The 28,000-nt window shown below is 31.9% G+C and overlaps 1 protein-coding gene across 3 annotated transcripts; it reads left to right on the top strand.

The window, feature by feature from the left end:
• The first annotated feature begins 550 nt into the window (after nt 1-550).
• On the top strand, nt 551-26,687 carry LOC145727496 (inactive hydroxysteroid dehydrogenase-like protein 1). Of its 3 annotated transcripts, none has more exons than XM_081977079.1 (7): nt 928-1,200; nt 20,462-20,638; nt 23,439-23,561; nt 23,617-23,730; nt 23,988-24,208; nt 25,850-26,077; nt 26,274-26,687. In XM_081977079.1, the coding sequence occupies exons 1-7, from the start codon at nt 1,176-1,178 to the stop codon at nt 26,391-26,393; spliced, it is 1,008 nt and encodes a 335-aa protein (XP_081833205.1). In that variant the 5' UTR covers nt 928-1,175; the 3' UTR covers nt 26,394-26,687. The 3 variants fall into 3 exon arrangements, 2 of the variants coding, with proteins under 2 accessions (XP_081833205.1, XP_081833206.1); XM_081977080.1 differs by lacking the exon at nt 928-1,200 and adding an exon at nt 15,615-15,906; XR_014177891.1 differs by lacking the exons at nt 20,462-20,638; nt 23,439-23,561; nt 23,617-23,730; ... (1 more) ...; nt 25,850-26,077; nt 26,274-26,687 and adding an exon at nt 8,487-9,898 and having other exon boundaries at nt 551-1,200.
• Nucleotides 26,688-28,000: the final 1,313 nt, after the last annotated feature.

The following is a 28,000-nucleotide window of genomic DNA, read 5'->3' as shown; positions in this document are numbered from 1 at the left end:
GAGAGTTTCAATTTTCCAGTCTTCGGCTTGAAATTCGTTACACAGAAATGCTACAGGTTGTACAGGGCGATTTATGGTTATGGTATATTCGAAGAATCTGGAAAACCAACGGCTCAATATTGTTTGGTACATCGTACTGATACGATTCTTACTACATCCCTATACCTGTGCACTGTCTATAAGCAATAATAATATATTTCGCTGGGTTAATGCAGAAGTATGCTATGTCACATTTGAAAATTTTTACAGAAGAAAAAAGAATGAATGAAAATGAATTGATGACTGAATACTTTGCGAAAGTTTAATGCATTGAATCATTTCAGTTGGTTGGACAAAAGCTAGAAGCTAGTTCCATCGATTTAAGACCTGCAAAGTTGAAAAACTGACAGACAGAAAGTGGCAGAAATCTAGAAGGTGATCACTGTGTACTAGACATTTATTAATGACGTTATTCAAAATGACAAACTATACTAAATCAAAATCCGACTATACTATGCAGAGTATTTTGAAAATTAGGACGATGTCATGGAGAAGATGGGTGATTACTTAATGCACATTTTTGTTTTTGAAACACTATATTGCTGAAGTTAAAACTCTACTCACTTTTCGAACAGTTATAAACATACAGGGAGACTTTTATAAAATAGGTATCTTCGTTAAAAGTCTGGAAATCAAGAGAACTACTCTAATAGTTCAGGAATAGACGTTAAAGTTTCTCTTTTCAGTTTTACTTGTATTATTTTTGAAATATTATTGATAAATTTGTATTAAAGAGTTTAAAAACACTTTTCTAATCTTGTGTTAGATAGCTTATACGTGAAATTCGTAAAGTCATTGTTTTTTCGTCGAAACAAAGCCGACTAAAGAACATTATTTTGGTAAGCAAAAAGAAGTAGGGGGGGACCCGCGACGTCGACGTCGGGTCGGCATGACGCTACAGCCGCAGTTCGGCACGGGCGTCGCGACGCTTCGGGACGCCCTAGAGCGGCCTTAGCCGCAAAGCGGCCCCCCAACTTACGGCATGTTGTTGACGTTCTGACTCGTAATTATAGCCTTAGTTTTTAAACTGTACTAACCGCGACGTTCTAATTTAGGATCAGCAACTTTTAGAGGAAATGGCTTTGAGATATACTGCTGGAGTGAAGGTTGAGATTCAGTAAAAACTTTAGTCAAGAATGCGAAGAAAAATTGTTTCAATAGGTAAGTTACTTATCATAAATAAGCAAAAAATTTATTTTAATAGACAAAAAAAAACAAATTTTACCAAAAGAAAAATTGTGTTCAATTTTGTATTTTTGTTTCACCTTTTTGTAATTTTGAAATGTATCACCCCTACATCACATAATGCACGTGTTTTGTGTAATACTGAAATGATTGGAGTATTTTGCCTTATAAAACAACAAATCGACAGGTGATTAGTGAATAAGATCTCTTCCATATTGTCACACCTAATATTTTAAGATTATTAAGTTACTAATTCTTTTTAAGTGTTTAGTGACTTTTCTCAAGGTACATTAATTTTTTTCATACATTTAATCAGTCATATAATGGAGGATTATTAGTTCTAATTAATGATGTAAATATGTCCGAAGCTCTGGATGGTTAGGATTTTGCAAATAAAATAGTTTTGTCGTAGTTCAGTCGAACTGTATTTCTTACTACTTTGCCATCATTTCTTTAACCTAATAACTGAAAATGATATGATAATTTAATGTATCGTTTCTCTAAAGTTTCTGAAGTAAACACACAAATATTCTTTAATTTTCTATAATTTTCATTTGGACAAGGACAGTGAGATAAGCTCAGACACTTTTGCATGTTCATATTCGATTTAATAATTCAGGATAATAAACCTTTAGAACAAACTTGGCACCATTGCCCATCTTTTAATGTGCTTTTTATTGAAGCTGAAATCACAGCAAATAATGTTTCTTTTAATTAAATATTCTTCAGTAAAAACAATTTATTTAGTATGTTAGGCATTTGACATATTGAAACTTTTGAGGTATATATTAACTTACAGCATATTGGCTGTTGTTACGAAATACAGGGTGGTACAACAAAGTCAGAACAATTTAGGTACGTCCTTATCAAACTACTATTTTTGCTAAATCTTGGTGAGAAAGTTTAAATTCAAGATAGTTATTTATCTGTCTCATTTATACCTAAATAAGTTTCCAATTAAAACTAAATTCAAAGTACTGTTTGATAACTTGCATTTAACTTAATTAGCTGATATTTTACATAATGAATTTTTTCGTTAGTAATTTGTTATTGTAAGTCTTGTAGAAAGTTGTCTTAAGTAGCATATATCTCAGATCTCAAAATGTCTCTGAAGAAAGGATATCTAAGTCAATAGTAGACGTCAAACACTAGTGTCAACAGTACCCATTCTACTAAAATATTTTCTTAAAACCTCTGGAAGGCATAACGAATACTAAATTGTTTGTATTGGGCCATTAAGACATTTAGACCAAATCAGATAACTTAAAGAAAGTATACTGCACTCTTAATCAAAGAATAAAGCAACGCTGGAATAACAATACCTCACACTCCCAAAATTCCTGTCTTTCTAAAGGCTTTAAGCCACTTTCTAGTATAAATTCTTATTCAACTTTACCCCAAATAAAATCGCTTTTTATCAGTCCAGAAGCATCTCAGATACAAGACTTCTCTAGTTGTTGTTACTTTATGAATAAATAATAATATAAACTGCTCCTGTCATCAAATTATTAATTTTATTCTTCCATTTCCCAAGAAGCTCTATATAAAATATAAACATTCAATGTCATCAATGCCTTTTCTGGAAAAATGTTCATCATTCAATTAGCAGGACCATAATAGTAATAGTCACAAAAGAAAGTTCAATTAGCATTTGCAACGATACTAAAAGCGTTGCGATCGAAATCACATTAAATTTACACGTATCCGAAGCAGAAAATTGTTAAAAGGTCCCCATGATTTAGAGCGGACAACTGCCAACATATGGTGCAGTAATAAATTTCAAAGGATAAATAAGAGCTAAAATAGTACGGTAGTATTAAATGTGACTAACTTTGTGTAACTAACGCAACAATAAATCAAGTTCATTATTAAGGATGCATTAAAGCGTGTCCTTTTCGTTGTGTGCGCTTCGCAATTCGTTGCCTCTAAATATATGCATCTTCGCTCCGCGGGATAATTTCGTATGAGACAATTTTATAAGTGCAATAATATTCAATTTCTGAGCCATAAACTTTTATAAAAATAGGCCAATTTATCTTCGAGAGCACGATTTGATAGCCTAGTTTCGTGGAACTGCTTTTATATTCATTCAAAAACTTTCAAAACAAACTCTTTGACCCATATAATCTTTATTTTATAACTCTCTCCGGACGGTGATTTTTATGTACGCGAGAGGTATTTTTGTGATAAATTGCTTTCTAGGGGCTGTAGGACTATACATTACCAGCCAATTTCATATCAAAGTTTTAATAGAGCTAACGAACTTGTTGGTTTTATATCCCCTCGTTATTTTTGTACAAAAAAACATGAAATCAATTTATCTCAAAAAATCTCGATTAGTTTGAAAAATAGAAGCTTAATTTTGTTTATTTACTATAAACGTGACTAATGTTCACTGATAAACATAAATTCCTTAAAATTTAAGGGTTCAACAATCTCTAAGAGTTAACAAAATTATTACTTTACTATACCTACAATACAAGACATTTATGTTTAATAAAAAAAATGATTTCTTTGATATTTTCTTGTGCAAATAATTCTGCCTAATTCGTTCACACATTAACCTGTATAAAATGCAAACGCGGTAGACCAAATTCAGCATCAGCAATCATGAATAATTTTTCTAAAAGATACAGTTTACTATACACCAAGTTTCTCAAGATATAGTAACGATTCAAAATACGTGGGTTTTCAGTGCTCTACATTTGCGCATATTTTAGGATATTACGTGTCCCAGAAAGTAAAACTGTCTTTTACATTAGATTGTCTGCAGACCAGTGGCAATTAATAAAGCTGGACTGCATTGCCTTTTGTAGGAATATAAGGTTTTCTTAATATGGTGCAGCATGTTACCTAAGAAAGTTAAATTACTTACTAGAAAAAGGAATGAAATTTGTGATTGGTAGGATCAGAAGGTAGTGAGCTAACACAAGCTGCTAAAGCATAACCAAAGTAGTAAAAACAGTAGTATCTGACTGATGAATAACCTATAATGCAAGCTCTACGTAAAAAATAACAAAAATACCTAAATAAAACAGCAGCAAAACTCATTTTGCTTCAAGATACTGCACCAGGCGATACTGGTTTGGTTCCGAATGGCGCTAGAGAAAAATGGAAAAAACGGATGAAAAAGGGTGGACAAAGGACAAATGAAGGCTAAAGAAGAAGAAGAAGATAATGGTTAGATTTGTTATTACTTTGTTTCTGCGAAAAGCATTCTCTTCAGAATTGTTTTATGCCTTATTTCATGTCTCTTGGGCTTCAGTAACATCTTGGATAATGAAAAATATTAGAGAAAACTGCAAATTAGCTACAACACATGTAACCACCTTAAATGTTAAAATGGATATTTTTATCGATGAAATGACATTTCAAAATAATTTAATAATTAAAAAGATAAATATTTTTAGGAACAGTGGTTATGGTGTTGCTTAAATTTGGTAATCAGATTTAATTTGAAATAGAGTTCTGTGAACAGCTGTTATTAATGTCCAGTAAACTATATTTTTGGTATTTTCATTATTTTATATAAAAGTGATATGATATAGAGATTTGCTTTTATTTACTAAGACTTTTTGTGAAGCTAAACAATACATTTTCTTGTTACTCTTTTCTCTCAGTCACCCACATTGTTCCATATGCACATGGAATAAATAAATATAAAAAAATAAATTATATATTTATTTATTCAAAGCTGTCAGAAACCTTTGAAAGGTCACGTGATAGTACCAGAAGCCTCTGAAAGCGCCAGACGTCCATAAAAAGTGATTTTTAGTGCCACAAGCTTCTAACACTGCCAGATTCTTCTGGAAAGTCACGTGATAGTGCCAGAAGCCTCCGAGAGAATCAAAGACCACGAAAATGTCATTAGAAAGTACTAGAAGCTTTTGAAACGTCACCTAACAGTGCCACAGGCCTTTGAAATCGCCAGAGGCCCCTAAAAAGTAATTTCTAAGTGTCAAAGGCTTTTAAAACTGTCAGAAACCTCTAAAAGGTCACATGATAGTGCCGGAAGTTTCTGAAAGCGCTAGAGGCCTATAAAAGTTCATTTTTAAGTGCCACAAGCTTCCAAGACTGCCAGAAGTCTCGGGAAAGTCACGTGATAGTGCCCGCAGCCTCTGAGTGTATCAGAGACCACCAAAATGCCATTAAAAAGTACCAGAAGCATCTGAAAAGTCGGGTGGAAGTACCAAAAACCACTGAAGGCGCCAGAGGCCCCTAAAAAGTCATTTTTAAGTGCCAAAGGCTTTCAAAACTGTCAGAAACCTCTGAAACGGCACGTGAGAGTGCCAAAAGCCTCTGAAAGCGTTAAATATCCATAAAGAGTCCTTTTTAAGTGCCACAAGTTTCTAAGACTGCCAGAAGCTTCTGAAAAGTCACGTGATAGTGCCAGCAGCCTCTGAGTGTATCAGAGACGACCAAAATGCCATTAAAAAGTACCAGAAGCATCTGAAAAGTCACGTGACAGTGCCAGAAGCCTTTAAAAGCGCCCGAGGCCCCTAAAAAGTGATTTCTAAGTGCCAAATGCTTTTAAAACTGTCAAAAACCTCTGGAAGGTGACGTGACAGTGCCAGAAGCCTCTGAAAGCGTCAAAGGCCGGTAAAGAGCCCTTTTTTAGAAGCTTCTGATAGTAACAGAGACACTCCAAAATGTAAAAGTACCAGAAGCTTCTGAAAAGTCACGTGGCAGTGCCAGAAGCCTTTGAAAGCGCAAGGGGGTCCTAAAAACTAATTTCTGCCAAAGGCTTTTAAAACTGTCAGTGAGTAAATAATAGAGAAAGTAGTTCCAAAAAATCCAAGATTAGCTAGATTGGTTGATCTATACGATTTTTTTTCCTAGTGACGGTTTTAAATAGATAACCTTCCGTCTGAGATTTAGTGACGTCATTGTAAATAAACGAAAATAACATCCTCATGGTTCCATTATTACTTCGACGGTGTAAGAAAAACGTAGCTGGATGTTTCCTAAATATCACTCAGTGCCAAAACTCATAAATTATATAAGAACCGATCAGTGTAAATAAGAGTTTCATACTACGAACGTTGTTTTATATACGGAATCTTAACACTTCAAAGTGGTTTTTGGCCCGCTCAACCCGCAATAATAAACGTATGTGGCACAAAGCTGAGGCCAAGGTCGTAATCGCTCTTGCCAGAAACGATGACGTGTATTTCTTACGTTCTGTTAGATTTTGATTGATATGCTTTTGAGAAAGCCTTTTCAAGAGCTGAAAACGTAGCAGTTTTGCGTTAAGGAAAACGATAATATGAAGTGACAATATCTAAAAATACAGCTCTCGGACAAATCCCAGGCTTCCTTGCTAAAGCTAAAGTATTAATAGAATGTTATATACATAGCGCAGTCAGTCGCTAAGTGCTATCATCGCAGAAAAATTATTTTAATGAAGATGGTATGATGGGCGTTAAAACTATTTTTTTTAGGGGTCTAGGCCAATAAAATTAGCCTATTCTCTGGCAGGGATCGGAAATCCAGGAAACTAGTTCATTATCGTCTGTTTGGCTATTTTTTTGGCACTTTCTCTCTAGGCCAAGGAAACACCAAGACTGCCAACCACTGTGCGTGTCCATTGACGGGCCTCCAGCTGGCAATAGACTTAATGATACCGGCCAACTAGAGTAGGGTGCGTTTGTTCATTCACTTCTCTGTTTACAATCCAGAAGCCAACCCCAAACTATGCCAGAAACAGTATCCATTTCATCTCTACCTTAAATTGCATAGCAATTTCACAAATATTCATACAAAGAACAAAGGGCAATAATAAATTGAGGGATAAAAGTACCAGTCAACACTTTATTCCCAAACGTCCGTTCTAAATCAATGTTTACACTTGCCCGATATTGCAAAACCAGGAAATACAACGGCGATATTTTCTGCTGTCTTGGCAGTGGTCAAGATTAGCCATCCGCTCGTAAATATTTTTAAAGCACGTCTTTAGTTTTTGCTTTGCAGCAGAAACCAGAAAAATCCAACGGATTTATCTTTTTCCTTTTGTTTGAGTATAACAATACCCACCTAGCAACGCCATTTAAAAAAAAAAATAAGGTACTCTAAAATAGATCAAGTGAAGTTTTTCATCATATCCCTAGTACCTGCCTCGTCCTTAAAATAGCACCAGCCCAAATTAGACATCTAAATATAACTGGGAACATAAAATTTTGTCGCAATAATAAGATAATAACGTTTGATGGTGTTTTAACCGAAATGCTGCGTAATTGTGGAAATCTCGCTTTCGTTTTTAAGATGAAAGACATAAATCACTATTATTATAACTTATTTAAATTTATTTCCAATCAACTCGGTTTTATATAGGTAAATGTCGTAAATTACGATAGTAATTCAGAGAAGAGTCAGACAAGACTGCCACATGAATAACACAAGGTTTGCAGACGATACAGCAATTATGGTAGAGAGTATAAAACCTCCTGCAAATCTTTTTAGATAGCATTAGGTAATAGGGAAAGCAAAAAATACGACTTGAATGAATGTAATGAAACTATACAATTGATACAAAAATCCTTGGAAGCAACCATAAATTCCCAATTGGACCAAGATGAGGAAAGATCAAAATGGAAATAGCCTGGAAGAAATTTGTAAAATACTGGTCAATACAATATACAAATAAGAAATCGAGTTTGGCCATTAGATGAGGTTTTCTAGGATGTTATGTATAGTCTCATCTGTTCCAAAACGCACTCCAGAAAAAGGCTGGAAGCATTTGACATGAGCATTTGGTTTATTTAGAATTTCTCGGGCTGATAGAGTCACAAATATAGAAGTTCTAAAAATAATTGGACAACAGAAAACTGATGACAATCGTTAAAGTAAGAAGAACACCATATTATTGAGCCACATACTTTGTAATGAAAACTCTCACAAGTAATACTGACACACTCTCATAAGAAAAAGTTAGGAATATCAGATAGTGGACTAACCTCAGTGTTGTTTCACGTTGCAAGGGATAGAGAAGCGTTTGAGGAAGTGATCGCCAACATTTATTAAGAAGAAGTTTTGCTAAAACTATCAACGACTAATACTTAAACACTTTTTCTTTGGATATCTAGATACCTGACCTTAAATCTATTAGGTTATTAAGACGTTAGATGCTGACAATTTTCTAGACTATAAGAATCACATTGTTCAATTAAATACTTAATTTAGTTTTGATCAAAAAAATTATTGAAAATAAACTTTACCGTTAGAAGCTTGAACGACAAACTTGTTACAATTATATTCTTTTTCAGATTTTGATTCGTCTCTTCATCTTACTGCAATACTGAGGACAAGCGTTTCTAACGACCTGGAGAAACATTTGTCCTCCCCAACTACGCGTATTCTAGACACGCCACTGCGCTAAGACGAAGATGCCATTTACTTTTTAAACATTCAACAAGTGTCGGATTGGATGTTCAAAAAATGTTTTTATTGTACAAGTTTTTCTTCGTAAACTCTTTCAGCTAAATTATAAGACCGCTATTGATGTTTTTAATACCTGTACATAGTTCTCTATGTATAAACATAATAAGAAGTAATAGATCTGTATATATTTGTAATAGGTGAGTTATAGTGTTAAGTTTGTATTAAGAACATCTAATAGCTGTAATTTTTATTGAACCTTAACTACATAAAAATAACGCTTTGAATTTGTACCATACACTAACAAAACATAGCTGCTACATTTGTTGATGAATTATTATGGAAACGAAAACCCTCTGATTAAAAGAATTTTGTATGTTAGGTGCGTTGAAATAACTGCTACTACGGCTATTTCGCATGTAACTATTTTATATACTCATTATACACTATTTATTAGGAAATTATATTTTAATTACTATTAAGCAAAACAACGTCTTTATGCTTATTTACTGTTACGAAAACTTAATTATATGCACTTTCAGGGATCTATATGCAGGTTAGATCTCTAAAAGTTCATATTATTTTAATGTTTTCTTAACAGATTTAAGTACATTGACGCTGTAGCTAATATACAAGTAGCTATGGTTTACTGATACGTAATATTAGTCCGTCTCAATTCCCAGGGATCATAAATAACTAAAAGGCATTAAGAGCTGAATTTATTACGATCCTGGAAAATAACTGGAAGCAATATTTTAGTCCAAAATTTATATCGTTAATAACGGTTTTGTATTCAGCTTTCCAGTATTTTTCTCTGAAAGTGGTAAAGTTTGAACCGCATAACTTTGTAAGTTCAGTAATTAGGAAAGCAAAACCACAACTCGTTATTTTTTAAATAATTTAAAAAAAATTCTAATGACGTATATGTGTTTTGGATAAAGTTGCCTCCTGACTTCTAGGTGGACTATGATTCTGTAACCAGAATCTTTCAGAGTAAACGATTGGAAAGCCTGATCTAAAGTTTGGCTAGTGAAAACATTTACGAAAAGAATGTAGTTTAGATACTAGTACTTTTGCCCTCTATACAAGGGTTGTTCGTATAGTAAAACTATATATATTTAGAACTAGTGGCCTTTCAACGAAAACGGTATTCAGCATGCCTCTATATATTACAGAAGTTACTAGTGTTTACTACTTTTTCGCTAAATATATTTCTCATATTTGCGAAACTTTTTACTATACTTATATTGTATTTAACTTATTGCTATATGAATTTAAAATAAAAACTTTTAGGATGGAATCTCTTTTGAGTGTTTTATTTATTGTACCTATACACTTTCAATATAATGTCACTTTATAATAAGTAGAGTAACATGCAGTTACTCAATTTTTCTCTAAAACTCATCATAAGTAGCAGTAAATGGATTTAGATCAGGAGATCTAAAAGGTGAAACATATCAAAAGTCCCCATCGAAGATGTACTGTATTTTTTTCATAAACAAACCTACTTTACTAAAACTGTGACCATTACCAACAGAAACGGAAGAAGGTCAGTTAAAATGCAATGAAAGACAATTTAGAATAGTCAGTCAGTCAGTACAGTCAGTATTTTTGAAATCTGGGAATTACGGTCTTCGGAGTAAATTAACCTTAAAATCCAAGAAGTCAAAAATCATCAAAAAGGAGAGATTGTCAGTTACAACGCAATGAAACACAATTCAGTATTTTTGATTTCTGGTGGTTACGGACCTGAAATTTGCTGTGTTCCCAGTAAACTGACCATAAAATCCAAGGACGTATAGAACTTTTTCCCTAAACAGCTCTTACTTAAGTCAAACTGTGATAAAGTCTGTTGAAAATGAAGGAATGATGTCAGAAATGCAATAAAACGCCATTTTAGTCAGTATTTTCGAAATCTGGTGGTTACGGTCCTGAAATTTGCTGTGTACCCAGTAAACTGACCATAAAATCCAAGGACGTATAGAGCTTTTTTCATAAACAGCTCCTACTTAACTCAAACTGTGATACATCTTTTTGAAAATGAAGGAAAGTCAGAAATGCAACGAAACACAATTTCAGTCAGTATTTTCGAAATCTACAAATATATGTTTAAATTGTTTATCCAATTCATGTCCAATAAATTGACATTGAAGGGTAAAATAGAGGTATTATATAACAATATTAATTCGGCAAAATAACAGTGAACAATCTTAAATAGGTATTTTCCTTAGAGTTATAGGTAGTAACTCTTTAGTAGATCAATCGAACCTAAAAATTACCATACTGAAACTGTTTGCTTAGTTAATTTCGAAATCAGTGATTTAGATACCGATTCAAACAAATAGTTGCACATATTTGCAGAAACTAGTAGGATTGGCACTGAAATACTTTCAACCACTTCCTACATTCTTACAACATATTTTAACAGTGCACACACATTAATGGTAGAATCAAACCAACTTAAAAAACATCAAAAGAATTGCGATGATTTCATTATCAAACCAATCTGTCAAGTAAAGCCTTCCTTTCTGAAGAAGTGTTATAACCTTGGATGTTTGTATTAGTTTACCATTATTTATTTCATGGTTATATCTGATGAGCACTTACTGTATTTGGTTTATGCAATACGTAGTATTTTGGGTTATTAAAACATTCAGCAAAATTGAACATTGATGACATGTTGTTGTGTAGTTCTGAGAGAAAGCTCCATTTTGGTCTATACTACGTCATTATTCGACGATTTATCACCTATTTTATTTTAGCCCCAAACTACATAACACTGTATTTAAGTACTGTTGTTTGTATATCAAAAATTATCAATCTGTTTATATTTTATGTAATTTTAATACTTATGCACACGCTGCATCTGCAAAGTTTTATGACTTCTGCACTAAACTACAATTTTTTTAATAGATAAACAAATTGGTTTAATGTGCACATTAAATTTACAATAAAGATAATGCTTAATATATTATTTTTAGAAATTAATATTGTCAGCATAACATGCATAATTCTCCTACCACTTTAATTTTTTTAAAGTTGTAATTCTGACGACCATGATTTTGACACTATTTTAAAAATCCGGTAACCACATTCATATAGAAAATATCATAATACTTTATTTGCATAATATTACGTGAGAATTAATGTAATTTCGTTCTGAGGATTATGCAGTTAGTAGGTCATTCACGTGGGGTATTCTTTAAATAACGTACTAAAAAGATGGTCGTTTGTTAATAAAAGCCACAATAATGTTATATAACAATGAATTATGTGATGGTTTTAGTTCGGTCATTAGTATCAAATTAGAATAAAGTGACTGTTTTTATTTTACGCTCTACAGATTTGAATACACTTATCAAAGTAAAGCATTTTGTTACGTACTATCACAGACAATTTCGTAAAGCTATTTAAGATTAATGTTTTACATGGTTCAAAGTATTCAACAGGATACTTCAAACAATTTTCCATAAACTAAAACTTTTAAAGAGATTGGAATATTTGACATGTTTCTATAATTTTTGAAATAACACATTACATACCCAAATCATATACAGAGTGATGCAAACGATAATAACAAAGTAAAAAAAAATGTCAAAAAATTTCATGGATTTGATTGCAAAAAACTTATACCTGGAATAATGCCTAAATGAGGTAATAATTCAAAAGAGCATGTTGATTTTATAATAACAATTATCCAAATTTTCCTAACAGGCAAGGATCATTAAATTTACTTTTTTTTTGGGTCCTTGGAGAATCTTATTCCACCAAAAAGTATTCTCTAACATAAAATAAGCTGAAGCTGACTTGACTGACCATCGACTGTAGATTTGCGGAGATCTGCAAGAGCAGTGCAACTTACTACTCTTACTAAACTGCAGCTATTGGTCTACAGAGTTCAACAAAGCACTGTGATTTACTTTACTTACTCTTTACTGAAAATTAACTTGTATGTAAAATGCAGAATATTCATAGTATCTGTTCTACAATCATTCAAAGCTACCAGTACTATTTACAAAAACAAAATGGTTTTACATTAAAGATGAACATCCAATACAGCAAATTAGTAAAGTAGAGCTGGGCTTAATTTCGTAGGAGACTATTATGTGTTTTCTTAAGGCATTTCCTAGACATCCAGTATTTAGAACCGTTTTAATAAATGAGAACTTAATTAGCCCCCAGTTTGTGAGGAAAAAAAAAAGATTAATTCGCCAACCGGTTGGGTGCTTCCGAGAAATTAAACGAACCTTACATAGGACTTTATTTTACGGAATGGGGTATTTGTGCCCTAATATACCCCCGACGACATATAATTTTGAGGGTAATTATCTGCAAGATAATGTCGAGTGCACTCGAACAGAGGGGCACATGTGAAAAATCGATGTCTCGGAAAACCCGCCTTTTCTTGATAATCCTCGGTGCCATAAATATCAGCGTAATGCGCTCGCATGGCCGCTGGCTGTGAATCGAGATAGCGAAGCGGCCCCCTTTTAGCCCCCCATGTCAGAGGGCTCAGATATACAGACCGCCCTCCGACCGGAAAGTCATTACATTGTTGTTTGGGTTTTGTCGTATGTTTTACGATTTATGTATGCGCTTGTGTTTTTAAGGGAAACGTTCATATTGCAGATAACCAAAACCAAGTTTTTTTTTTTGAGTGGAATCAAGCATGTTTGCTGCGGCCCCAATTTTTTGTTTTGATGTTACGTGAGTGAAGATGTTATGAAATATCCTGTAATAGAATCAATGGCATCAGGTGTTGTAAGCAGGATTGGCGTAAAAAACAGCACCTCTTTGTAGTTTGTGATTGGTCAAGAAAAAGCAGCAAGCTGAAAGCTGCTTTATTTGACCAATCACATACTACCCAACCTAAACTCACATAATTTATTAATACAATTTTAGAGGAACCAAATTTGCTTAACAAAAGTACATGGCAATACCAAGTTTTGATTTTAATCAGAATTAACTGTTAATTCTGAGATAACTTATGCACACAAAAGAAAAAGAAAAAAACTAGGAACCTGTAGGACCACTCTAATGGCCTTTTGAACTTGATAACTTAAAAGGCATCAATCACTACTTTTAAAAAATAAATGAAAGCCTTCGTAGGACTTTACAACTCTCGAAAAATATTGCTCCATTGAGCTATTTTCTCACAGTTTTGATTATGGTGCAAGTCTTATATCATCCAAAAGATGTACAAAACTGATAGAAAATCTCCATCTGATATACTACAGCAATGAGACTCTAAAAGATATGATAATTTATGACAGCTAATTGATTGTCTAAATCAGTAATCATTATAATAAGTTGTTTATTATAAAAAAATGCGAAATTTGAAAAATCTAAGTTTGAAACTCATCATATCATAGTCTGACTTGATTTATTATAAATCAGTAATTTTTGTGGTCGGTGTAAAGTAAATCATATGAAGATTCTCGTTGTTTTGTATTGATTCTGTTCGTAAAATCAGAATTTACTTGGTTTATGTAAAAACTGTATTAGTCAATTTTTAAGTGCGGTGTGCTCTTTGCAGATGATACTAGCATTGTAGCTAGCGCACTTTCTGCCAGTTGTCATTAGAAAGCACAGCTGAATGAGTGCGTTTGTAGATGTTTATTGGTTTATAATTTGTTTTTCAATAAAACATTTCTTATTTTATTTACCATATTGTTCTTTGGAACACACAGTAGCAAAAAAAGTTAACTTCAGTTTAAGAGCGGTCAAGGTAATATTGAGTTTGGTATGAAGAAAATCATGAAGAAAACATTTTGTCAACTCAAATATTTACTTTGCCTTCTATGTACTTCTACAATGTTTCGAACAAAGTTGAATGGATCATAATCCACGCTGAATTTATATAATGCTGTACAATTACTAAGTTAGGTTTCTTCAACCACGGTCCTGGTAATTAAACTTCCTTTGCCAATATGATTCTGCTAAGAAGTTTTATCACATAAAATATCATAGTTTTGATCAACTTTCAGAAAACAGACTACATTTTTACTTCATACTTATCAAGCTTTTATACCAAAGTTTAGTGAATTTCTAATTATTTGGAAATAGATTTTTCGTAAAATATCTTTAACAACAAGAGTTCTTGTTCATCCTGTCATTTTTGATGAACATTATTTAAACATCCTCTACCTACATAGATTTAGCTCAACAAATTTCAATCATTCTGTTAGCAGCTTTTACCTCAATGGTTTTTTTACTACAACTTGCTTTCCCATTACAAAGTCAAAACAATCTGACTAACTCAGGATTTACTAGCATTTAATATCAAAACCAAATTAACTATTCATTACAAAACGTTATTATGTTTATTGAGTAACAGTGTTGGATTTTACGACTGGGAAACAGGTTCACTGCAGTAAAACCAGGTGATGAACATAAAATCATCATTAAGATCAAAAACGTAAAGTGGACTTTCTCTGATTATCGTTCAGGTATCATATTAAGTTTAGCAAGTGTTCAATATCAGTATTTTTTTAGGATTTGTACTAATCAATCAATTAAAAATATAGGATAAAGCTTTCTAGTAAGTTGCTCAGATTAGGTTTTCCTGGGTTAAATAGCCAGTATATTATTTTGAATAGGTTTCTATAGAGTAAAGGCTTAAGAAAAAATCCTAGGATTTTATATATTTCCGAATTTAGGAGTAAAGTAGTAGATCTCATCTGATATACTATTTGCAACAAAATAGATCATCCACAATTTGTTTGTTATACTAACTCTATCTAAGCAATAACTGAAACTTAAATAATCAGACTATGACCTACTTTAAATTTAATGTATTCAGCTTATTGTTGTAAGGTTAATCAGGTTAAACTACGCAAACGTGATTTCGTGTAATGCAAATTTCATGTTTAGCTGCAACATTATTTCTAGTCTGATAAATTAGGATTTTACACCAACCTACTGCCTTCTAAAATCTTATCAAAAAATCCAACAGAAACGAATAATAAATCAACTTGGTATAATTCGATTTAGTTGGAGTATCACCGTTCAATCCGCAATACAATGAAGCACTAAACGCGAGTCGAAAGCCAACAACAGCAAACGCAAAACCTAAAGAATAATAACTTTTGATTTAGTGGGGGCTTATCTTTCGATTGTTCGGGGGTCATAATGCCGGGGCTACCACTCGATTAATGATAAAAAATATTAAAAGTGCAGGCTTAGTGGTACTTAGTAGCACGGAGTAATCTACACTGCAGGTGCGATAAGAAGTGCCGGAGTTTTTAGTTACATCGAATGCCATGTGAAAGATTTCTTAATTCAGGATTAAATAACCATAACTGATAGGTGAGTAACAAATTATTTCTTTTTAAAAGTTTGTTTGATTATTGCTTCGGAATTAAATTTAGACTTTTAGACGAAACTATTTCAAATAGTTGCCTGTCTAATGAGAAAAGTATATTTTTTAACATTGCAACCCTTTACTACCAAAGTAAATTTGTATAAAAATCAAAAAATAAAATCAAGTATGTTAAAACTGATTGTAATATGTTTATTTCTAAATAAAATAAATAATTTTTTGCTGTGGTTGAAAAGCTAAAAGATTGTTTAATACCTTAGATTTGTAATTCATCTTTTTTGAGTCCTTAGCCTATCTGAACTAGAATGATATTAAATAAAGTGTAATAAATTTAATTTTACTTACAAATTAATTAACTCTCTAGGATAGCTTTCCATCAAATTGTAATTAACATGCTAGAAAATAGAAATACTGTCTGGATTTGAACATTTATTATATGCAAAAAATTATAGTTTCAGCATTGTTCAAAACCTCAATAAAATGAGTACTACAGAAAATTTGTTTCGCCGTTAGATTTATATGCGTAAATTTCCGGCTTAATATTAGCTTTATTGTCCGAAAAGCAATTGACCTACAAACCAAAGAAAGGAAACACATTATTTATATTTTTTCCTTTAAAATCCTTTTTAGAATCTACAAAGTAGGTTTTAGAGTGATGCCATTCTATTAAAGACATTCAAGAAATTTAAAAACTGTGAGAATACGAGTAAGTATACGAGATTGTGTATTAATATTAATACTTTATTAAAGTTGTCAATTTTTTATTGTAGTAGATAAAAATAGTCGTAGAAACTCCCTGTAAAATTCAATGAGTATGTAACTAATTTACTTCTTTGCAAAACTGGACAAAAAAATATTTTTTCTATGAGCGTGTGCAAATGATAACATTCCGGCACTAGTGTGGGAAAATTAAATTATATTAACTTATGTATCATACTCGAAATTAAAATTCCATATAATAATTGTACATTTATTATTAATATTAGCAACAAGTAGATTAGAGGTAAATCATCACATCAATAAGCCATTTATGGTATCAAGTTTGTAGGTTGTAATCAAGTTTTATTTTTGTACTTAATGTTTTTAATTTGCTGTTATTTAGTTACATACATATGAATATGTATAAAAGATCAAAATTGTTAAATTCACTATTATTAAAAATTTCAATTTCAATTTATTTTCAATCATTGTTTGTTCCAATTATTGAAAACGTTCCTAGAAAAAATGACGTTTCTATCACGTGCGGAAAGTGCCTTTCCCGCACTCGGCTTTGGCTGTCTGTTTCTGACTTAATTTAACCTATTTTTAAACATGACAACCGTCAAAATTTTCTCCATAAAGCTGTAAAACTACAAAACAGTCTTAAACAAGTCAGTACACGTATTTTATAGCTTTATGAGTAGAATTTTGACTGTTATGTCATTTGGCTCTCAGTTACAGGTTACAGCTCTGTCTTTTGTTCTGTTCTAAACCTGAAACAGTCAAACTCAATTCCATGAAGGCACAAAACAACGAAACATACTTGAAAAGTAACAAAATCGATTTGAGATTGGCTGTAATTTTATTTAATTAGAAGTTCAAGTTCCTGGTCATTCAATTTTTTGAAAACGTATACTTACTCGTATAAGAAATACAGTTAAAACCATAAGTATACACAAATAAACCAAATTGATTTTTAACTGTAAAAATTAATTAAATCAATGATTTATAAGTTACATATCAATTAAACGAGTATTAGTGTAATAATTATAATTAGCCAGCACTGATTGTGCATAATAATTATTCATTTCATTCAATTCACCCATTCAACTCACATTTTTAGTAATTCTCCTGCGATACTTTCCGATAATTATCATCAGAAACAGACGACAATAATAAAAATATTTTCTATTGAATAGTTGTTTAATAAAATTTATCTGTAACAATTAAAAGTTCAAACTTTCAATGGATTGCGTACTAAGTAGATGTACCTACTACGTATTTATAGACTACAGATTGGAAAACTGAGCAGATTCAAAATCAGTAACATCTTTCGAAACTTTTAGCAATTAAAATTATGGAAGTTTTTTCACCGCCTATTTCTTAATTCAGCACTAAAACAAGAATACCTATTGCATGAAGTGCCATTGCAACAAAACACCGTTTAGAAATCCGAGAAGTGGCTGCCATCTTAAATTGTATGCGATTTATGACGACAGGAACACCGAAATGGATGTGTTAAGAAAGCCCACAGATGATGATTATGATGATCATTTGGCCTTCACACACTTCTTCAGGAGACAATCAGGCTGAGACTCTGAAGACTGGTAGTTTTACGCACCGTAAACAACGGAGGTAAAATCACATGGGTATGCGATCAAGGTTGAACGATTTGAAAACGAGAGTGTGTGGTAATCAATGGATTCGACGAGATTCTACTATTAGATATATGGTTCTTCTTATTGATTATTCATTATAATAATTTTACTACCAAGTGAGTTAATAAGCTACCTACCAGTTTACTATTGCAACAAAATAACATTAAAAGTAGCGAAAATGTTTATAAATTCTAAAAGATGGTTTCTCTAGATCCCAGACTATAATTATTTTTAACGGTTTGGTAATGTTCGCAACAGCAATAGGTTGAACTTTGATTTGTTGCGAGAAATTGGTCCTTTAGTCTCTCCATTGCAAAACATGGGTATAAGCTACCTTGTTCCCAATTAGAACCACTTGAGTCTACTTTTATTATATCTGAGAACACAAACGTTTATTAGCTAGTATATTGTGCATAATATTTTATCACAGTATAAGATTAAAGTGGACTTTTCTTTGGTAATCTGCAAAATTTGTGTATAAAATTATTTTATAGTACAAAAGGTCATTTACATTTGGTTTACCTAAGGCTTGTCAGTAATGTCAGTTGGATTTATCTTCAATGATGACCCGGAGAGGAGAAACTTAAATAGCGAAAGCTTGATGCCATTATTGTTGCGTAACTAGGATAAAAGACATGACTTTTCAATCAGCATGCATGTACATTATTGGTAATATCTTGGAGGTAGTAATTGATCTTAGTTTCTTTTAAACAATTACAGTCGACATGTAAATACTTAAGAATGCACTTTAGAATTACCACCATAAGTCTAGTGTCGTCAATGATTACTATTTATTCCATCAACTTTAGTAACGTCAAAATTTTTCCTATAGAGAAAACCAACAAACATTTTTTTAGTTCACTCTTAAATGGAATTGATTGAAAGTATCAAAATGCAAACTTTCTGCAAAGAAAACTGCAGAAACTGATATCCCAAATATGGTAGTACATAAAAATCACCATAAGTCATCGATTATTTACTTTTACGGAGAGTGGTTGCGTTTCCAAACCAAACCTATATTAACTAGCTAAATTGAACAAAAAGTCATGTTTTTGAGGTTTATTGGGTTAATCACATGCGGTGACTTTCATTTACTTTGCTAAATACAATGGTTTCCCAAGTTAATTTGCCTATAAATAATTGATTAAATTGCGCTAAAATATTTAATAATTTGTGATTGAAATAATAAAAAATATTATATTAAGTAAATGTAGTCTCTATGACCAAAAATGTACGTTTCAACGCTTTTCTTTTAGAACCATAGTAAAATCGGCATTTTTGTATAAATTTTTTTCATAATTTTATCGGTATCAATTAAAATATTTCAGCATTGAGATCAAATTAAATAAAATTAAATCCTTTGAAAAACAACAACTATTTTATAAATTGTCATTTTTGTCAATTATTCCTTCAATCAATCGTTATAACGTTTTTCTACGAATCACCGCAAAGAAGCTATTTACATTTGCAAAGTAGCATTTTTCCGCACACTATGGGGGAAAAAATGCGAAGTAGCATTTTTCCGCATAAAGCTTATAGTCTACTGCTTTCACGTGCGGAAAAACATAACTTTGCGCACTGACTAGGAAAACTATTATTTTAGATATAACCGGATGTTTTTTAAAGTCACGTGACTCTTTTTACGGAGAAAACGGTGACGTGACTATTTTCACTAATCCAATTTAATTTAAAAGGTTTAGTGACTCCTTTTTAACGTCAAAACGGGATCTTAAAGGTCATGTGACTGTTTTAAATTGCAAAATCGTATTTAAGAGGTCTTAGTTTGAAACACTGTTTCACGTGACTATTTTTAAGATACAAATATCATCCTTAACGTCACCTGACAGATTTTACGTTTAGACTGATATTTTTAACGTGACTCTTTTTCAGATTTACGGACTTTTTTCAAGATTCAAAATGGAATTCATAATGTATTAAGTATAAAATTTAGCACCCGGCAGTGAATGAGTTAAATCAGGCACTGGTATTATTTCAAATTAAATTTTCCTTAACTGAATTGCTTCGTTTTAAACAATTTCTAATTTAAGTGCAGTCTATCATTTATGATAATTAGAAATAGTTATTCTGTGATACCCTGTAGAGGGTTGTCTTCTTACTAACAACCCTTATTTCAATTTATTATTATTTACTTTTTTTATGTTATGCCTGCTCAATTTTTTTACAGAAAAAATGGATTCCACAATCCTTGGAGCAATTTTACAATTAATTGGAATTTTAACAATAGTTTTCTTCTTACTGGACGTAATCTGGGGATTGCTTCAAGTATCCAGAGCTATACTAGCACCACTTTTCTTGCCAAGCGAAGAAACCTCTCTGGTGAAAAAGTATGGGCCTTGGGCATGTAAGTAAAATTGCATTATAACAACTAAACCGATCCTAATCTTAGGTCAAGTTTAATAGACATTGTCGTATACTAAAAAAGCTTTGTTATGAAACGGTCATTTTGTTAATGACCTCTGATAAAACTCAGCACATTCGGTTGGTAGATAATCTTAAGCAAATTAACCTAGTTATTTTCTGTTTGCGTTGGTCTTGACACTTGGAAAACCAAAAAATCTAATCTAGCCAACAACTAATAACTTTCGCTAATGCCGTGTTTTACCCACTTGATTTACGAAACGTATAAATTGAATTTTAATTGACGGTTATACTAAATAATTTAAGCAGATAACGCAGTTGTGATTATTAATGCATTCACTCAAAGTAGCGTATGCCAATGTTAAACCACTAGGCAACAATAATACATCATCAGGGTCTTTGACCAGGTTCTGCTAACTAGTCTTATGTAATACTTTTTAGTGCAGTTCTGGCCTCATTTCACGGTTCGTTCACTATGGCTGTTATTGCCGATAGGTTACGGTGAATGGCAATAGTTGAGACATTTCTGCTAAACAAGTTCACTAATCATTATCTCGTGTGGCTCATAGGTTAAACTTAGTATTCAAAAAGTGGAAATTATTTATCAAACTTGAGCAACACAAAAAGGTTAAGCATAATAAATTGCAAGTTTAAAAGGTAAAACTAGATTTCTTAAATAAATATTTATTGATTTCTTGTCAGATCGATGTTATAGGCACATTACTGGTATTAACATTTTTCAAGTTAGGAAAGTGCAAGTTGATTTTATGAAATGTCACATTTAATAATCAACCTAAATCATACTAATGCGGAAAGTTAACAATTTTCTGTTTGCAGCATTTGGTTCTTAAACGGTTTTAATGTAAATAATATTTATAAAATAATTAAGTAGTATAAGTATTTATTGAAAAATATCATTTAAACAAAAATAATTAACTGGACTACGTCACCCCTTAAGCAGATCTTTTAAAGATAAACCAATGTAATGCCATCATGTGACAAAGCTGGATCCTCACTTCAATAGAAGAAACTTGTAAATTTAAAGATAAAACTCCCATAACTTTTTGTTGTTTATTTCCTCGCTGTTTATTAGTATTTACATGTTAATCATCTTAGAATTTTTGAGACGACTGTATAGTATCATGCCTATACAGTGTGTTCTATGTATTAAAAATGATTAAGTAAGAACTGCCATCTTAAAAAATCCTCAAACATAATATCCACTTTTACAAGGAAGACTAACAACGCATTTATATTTTCATTTGTTTTCAAAATTTATTAAAAACACTACTTCAAAAAGCATAAGTACATGTAATAACACTCATCAATTTCAGAACAAAGCAGAACTTACTATAAAAACCAGTCTATTTAAAGTTCGTAACTGTTAGCTATCAACAAAGGTTAATTGCGGTTAAAGAGAGAATAGATTAGAAATACTTTGTGCCCTATTTACTTTATTAAAATGTTCAAACAATACAATAACTAAGCGAGTTTTAAACTGGTCTTCTTTTTATTTTCACGAATTTACAAGAAGCCAAAACAATTAAAAGATAAAACACATATATAAAAGAATCATGTATAAGAAATAACACTTTTTTGATCTCACTTGACAGGTTACGAATTATCCAGGATGGTTCGTTTTAAATGGAACACTGTATAATGGTTGTGTTTCTGTACAGAAATTTTAAATCCACAATTCGATTCGAAACGATTTTGCGGTACGACCAGACTAAAAGTAACGCAACGAAATTGCCCAAAACGATATTTTATTACGTATTCAATAAGCTTTGTTACCAGTTTTAAAGTAAATTATACGGAATAAGATTTTTTCGATGATTTCTAAAGAAATGTAGATGATCTAAAGGGATAAATTACAGGAAGAAAGCTGTACTGAGTTAGGAAATTAGCTTAAAATGATTAATTTTACTCTTTAAATGTTGTTTTAAACACGTTTACTCTCGTGATACAGCAAAGTTGTAATCTTGTGATCAATATTATTTTGTTTTGACTAGAGTAGTTACACTTACTTATTATATAAGCTGGACACCTATTGATAACGGAAAATGCAAGTTCTTTCGTCTTTTTGGTTTTCTCAGTATTTAATATTTTCTTCATCTTTTAATTATTTTTGATCTGTTCACCCAAATAACACTTTCAATGATTATTACTATATTCAGGTTGTATCAAAATCTGTCAGAATCAAAAATTGTTGACTTTGATCAAACTCATTTTGACAACTGAATTTTGCTGATTCTAAAACTCCTACAATTGTCGGAACTTCAATACAGGGTGTTTGGAAATCCTATAATTTTTGCTCCACTCATTTTCATTATGTTTGATACTAAAGATTTTATCATGCATGTCGTCAAAAGATCATTTCACCAGTACTAAGCTGATGGTCAAGTGCATAGGAAATACAGGACGATAACCTTTGTAGATTGTTATTCATATGCAAATGGACAATGATAATATTCTCTCAATACAGGCGGTAACAAAGCTACATACGACATTCTTTTACGGGAAGTATTGATTCTGAAACCAAAGATCAACGTGATCGCAAAGCATGCATTCGAATATCACTTTCGCAATCACCGCTGAATACAATTTTTAACAGTCGATGACCTTAGTTTACACTGATTTCAGGCATTATTGCAACACATAAACTATGGTAACTAAATAATGAACCAGAGTGTAAAGTGGCCTTGAGAGTACTTTGTTATAAAAGGATTAAGATGTACAATTTAAGGCGATTTAAATTTATTAAAATGTAAATCATCTTTTAGTGATCACAGGATCTACCGATGGGATTGGAAAAGCGTACGCCTTCGAATTGGCTAGTAGAGGCTTGAATGTAATTCTAGTGAGTAGGAATTGGGACAAACTGTTGAAAACGCAGCAGGAAATTGGTAAGTATACCGGATACTATACTAGATCTACATTAAAACCAGTTTGTTCTTATAGAAACTGCTTATCCAACAATAAAAACCAAAATCATACAGGCTGACTTTTCGCTAGGCAAAAAAGCAGTTGATATAGTAAAAGAGGAAGTTGGCAAAATACCTATAGGACTATTAGGTGAGTAATCGGTTTAAAAACCAATGTAGTATTTCACAAGTTTACAAACGTTGTGAACTAATTAATACCTACTTATTAGCACCAAACACAAGATTTTTTAAGTGGTTTGCACAACTTAAAAGAGAAAACCTTAGAATCGGTTTCATTTACACGGTTTTTGCCAGCAGCACAAATCTCGCCAAACAAAAAATCGATTTCATGCATGATTATTTACATTAGATGATGGTTAAACAGTCATACAAACAAATTATTTGCAGTGAATAATGTGGGAAAACAGTACGAATACCCTATGTACCTTGGCGAGGTTCCAGAAGAAGAATTGTGGGACATCATCAAAGTAAATGTGGGTGCAGTCACTTTGATGTGTCGTGCTTTCATAGAAGATATGAAACAACGTCAGCGAGGAGCTATAGTGAATATTTCTTCAGGTTCAGAGTTGCAGCCCCTGCCCTTGATGACCGTTTATGCAGCTTCAAAGGTACTATTTGCAAAATTCTTTTGGCACTAAAATGAAAGTAAATGGTATGCTATAAAATGTAAAGATTAATTCAGGAAGGTCGCATACAGTTGCCATTGACATAACTAATGACCAAGACCGTCGTCATCGTTGCGTAAATGCAATAACCAAACCGGCCCTCAAGTTGCATTTATTTGTTTGCATATTACACGCCCTGTGTTTATTTACATAATATTTTGTGTAATGCATATATGCAGTTGTTGTCTTTATTCGTTTTATCAACTTTCGGAACTGGGTGTATCATTAAGTTTAATTTGAGACCTTTGTTTTTGGGAAATACGTTGTTTTTCGAGGTTTTTTGTTTATTGTCCTGTTTCATTTTAATTAAGTTTATGTTTTAAAAAAAGTTTACATACTATCTGAACACGTGATATGATATTTTAATTTGTCCAGAGAATTAAGTAGATGCATATAAGTGTTTTGAAAAGTCTTGTTATAAATTATAATGACCTGCTATACACTTCTTTAGTGCTTTATTTACGTAGAGATTGCAAAGTGCAGAAGATAAACAACTCTACTGTGTTTTCACAGTACTTACATAAAAATTATCCATCACAAGCCCATCTTTGGACAAGATCTGTGTCTTTACATGATCATCAGCGAGTAGCCATCTCTATTTGAAGCAGTTTTTTCTCATTGACCTTATTGGGACCAATATTCCTTTTATAATATATTTCTCAATAATGTTCTTCAAATATTCTAAATGCCTTATGGTTGGTGTGTTTGCCTTCCTTTCCATGCCTTCGTCTATATTAATCTGTGTATGGCGCTTCTAGATCCATTAGATATTCTTTCCTCTATTATTTTAAAAAATTGTATAGTACGTTTTCACTTATAAGTTTGTATTGGCTGTGTGCTGGTTTTATTAAATGTCCTATCTTTTGGAAACAAATTTAAATAAATAAAAAAGTACCAAATATTTAAATCATCATCATCATTCAGCCATATTTGTCCATTGTTGAACATGGGCCTCATCCAAAGGCTTTCATGTCTTCCGATCTTGAGCTGCAGCAATCCTATTGGATGATATTCTTTTTATATCATCTGTATAGTGTGTCAGTGGTCTTCCTCTGCTTCTTTTGTCAGCTCTAGGTCTCCATTCCAGAATCGTCTTTGTTCATCTTGAAAAAATCAATTTAAGTATAAGTCACTTTGTACAGTCTTTAATAAAACAATTAGAAGTAGTAACACCGGCACTTTTATGTTGAAATCAATAAATAACCTGGAAAATTGACTTTTGGTTAATAAATTAAAACCTTGATTTATTATGCAAGCTACAAAGCAGTTTTATAACGAGTAGTTAATCTCAACTAGAACAGGCTTTTACTAAGTTTAACAAGTTAATTGTCTCACTTTAAACTTGATTAATATTTTACGTATTACTTGATCACTTACTAAACTTCCATTATTATTAATGGTCTAATTACCAATAATTTATAAATAAAAATCCACTTTCCAAGATTTTGAAATTACGAGTTAGTAAACTGTAGGTAGCTTTAATGTATACACTTGCTAATTAACTCACTAACAGATAAGATGACTTGCTGAATGTAAATAATATATTTTGTTTTAAAACTAATTTACTGCTATTTATTGTTGCAGACCTACATTAAAAATTTCACCCAAGCATTACGGTATGAATATGCTAGTTCTGGAATTACCATTCAGCATTTAGCTCCAATGTTTGTGGCCACCAAAATGAACCATTTCAGTGAGAAAATTTACCGTAAAAGTCTTTTTGTACCTGATCCTAGAAGCTACAGTAAATATGCTGTGTCTATGCTAGGAAAATTGGACGATTCGAGTGGATATTGGACACATGGAATACAGGTAATATGGGAGTTCTGGAACTCTCTGGACAAGAAGGTGAAATTGATATCTCTAAGTATTAATCATTTTTAAACATACACAAACATTAAACTTTTATATCAATTGGATAATAAACCTCTCAAAGAGGTAAACATTTGGCTTTAAATTTCTAATTTTGTTAATAACATAAGCAACACTAATCTTACGTTATTTTCAGACTTTTTTCACTGCCTTGCCACCAGAATGGATTAGAATGCATATAGGAGGATACATGAATAAGATGTTCAGAAACGATTACATTAAAGCGAAATCTAGTAACGAAATTAGTAAATTGTAAATGGTTTTTGTATTACAACAATAGAGCTACTGAAAAAATTGTGATAAAACATTTAATAATTTACTATTTGACTGTACTCTAACAACCCCAACTCGGTAATTTGCAATAATATTATATTTGTGATGTTAACAATTATAGGAACACATACTTTATATAAGTGTATATTTAGTGATTTAGTGTACATATTCTCTAAAACAGATGTAAGTCCGACATGTTCTATAAATATAACATGTTTTCTATGTATGCTCTGTGTTTTAAATATACGTTTGATATAAAAATCTTATTCAAACTTGATATTCTTGTTTTTTTTTTCTCAAAAACTGTTAATACAAAATTTTGTATGACGAGTTTTCATCAAAACCACTCTGGCGGTATATCAATCTAATTGTAGTCTTTTTACAAACTTTTTTCCCTTTTTTTGAGCATACATTTCACTGGGATAGTCTAATTTACGTATTTCAGGTATTATTTCATAAGCTAGACATTTTTAAACTAGCATCTCCTGGCCAATCATTCGTATTATAGTATTTACTCCCCAACAGGCAAAAGTAGGTCCCACATCTGTAAAACTGCACCGGAAATATCCAATGTAAAATCCAGTTTTCCTGTCATCTTTAATTTAGGAAGATCATCGTCATGAATTTTTTTGTTGGAGTTTATAGTCTCCATTTTTTTTTTACAAGGAATTTATAAAAGTTCTAACTTTAGTTCTCTAAGTCTATTCTGAGTACTAAAGTCTGCGTCTTGTCCACTTTGAGTTCGTCTGCTTTTAAAATTTTTGGATAATTAGCCAACTCAATCATTTCAATACATTTTCCGCTCTTCTTTAATCAGTTAGTCTTCTGGGCAGTTAACCATCTAATAGCGTTTTTGATCGGTATGTTTAGTGCAAAACCAGTGTATTGCCATACTGTTTCAATGACATCTAATGAAGCAGTATAGAGATACATTAGTATTGCACTAAACTTGCCAATCGAACATGTTATTCTACTCTTCTTTTATAAGTTATCCATCTCTTGATTTCTTGATTTCTTGTTTCTAGACAATTAGCCAGCTCAATCATATCAACACAATATTCCAATCTTCTTTTATCAGATCGTCTTTTGAAATTTCTCGACTGTTGAGCCAGTTCAATCATTTCAATACATTTAAAAAAATACACACAAAATACACTTTAACAAAATTTGAGAACTATATTAGGCAGAGTTACTCCAGATTTCGGAACAAACAACAAAACTGAATTGTTTACTAGATAAGAAGTGTGTAGGAAGGAATACTTACTTCTAAATGGTTCAATTTAATGACCATTTTATAAATTTTACTCTTCAATTTCTCAGCATAAAACATAATATGTTTGGAAAAATACGAACTAAAATTCAGGTTTACAGAGCATCTAAAGCCATCTACAAAACATTCAACGAACCCATGTTTCAGTTTATGCTAAACCTCCTTGAATGTGCGCAAAACTCTTACAATATTAGTTCTTTAAACGTTTTCTAGATGGCCTTTGTCTTTGGTAATCTACACTGTTTCTGTTCGCATATTTTGCTTCAATACAACCACTGAGCCACTGAGGAAGGAATTCTGGTTCTTACATCTCAAAGATA

The sequence above is a fragment of the Ips typographus genome, linkage group LG4 (assembly GCF_016097725.1).
Source record: "Ips typographus isolate SLU linkage group LG4, UJ_Ityp_2.0, whole genome shotgun sequence".
In the NCBI taxonomy this organism is placed as follows: Eukaryota; Metazoa; Arthropoda; class Insecta; order Coleoptera; family Curculionidae; genus Ips; species Ips typographus.
Note: the sequence above shows the minus strand (reverse complement) of the source record. Positions and strands in the feature narration are given on the sequence as shown.

Coding starts and splice junctions, on each gene's coding strand:
- LOC145727496 (XM_081977079.1), top strand. CDS start 1,176: ATGCGAAGAAAAATTGTTTCAATAG. Junction 23,731..23,987: donor AATACCTATAGGACTATTAG/GTGAGTAATCGG, acceptor AATTATTTGCAG/TGAATAATGTGGGAAAACAG. Junction 26,078..26,273: donor ATTGGACACATGGAATACAG/GTAATATGGGAG, acceptor CGTTATTTTCAG/ACTTTTTTCACTGCCTTGCC.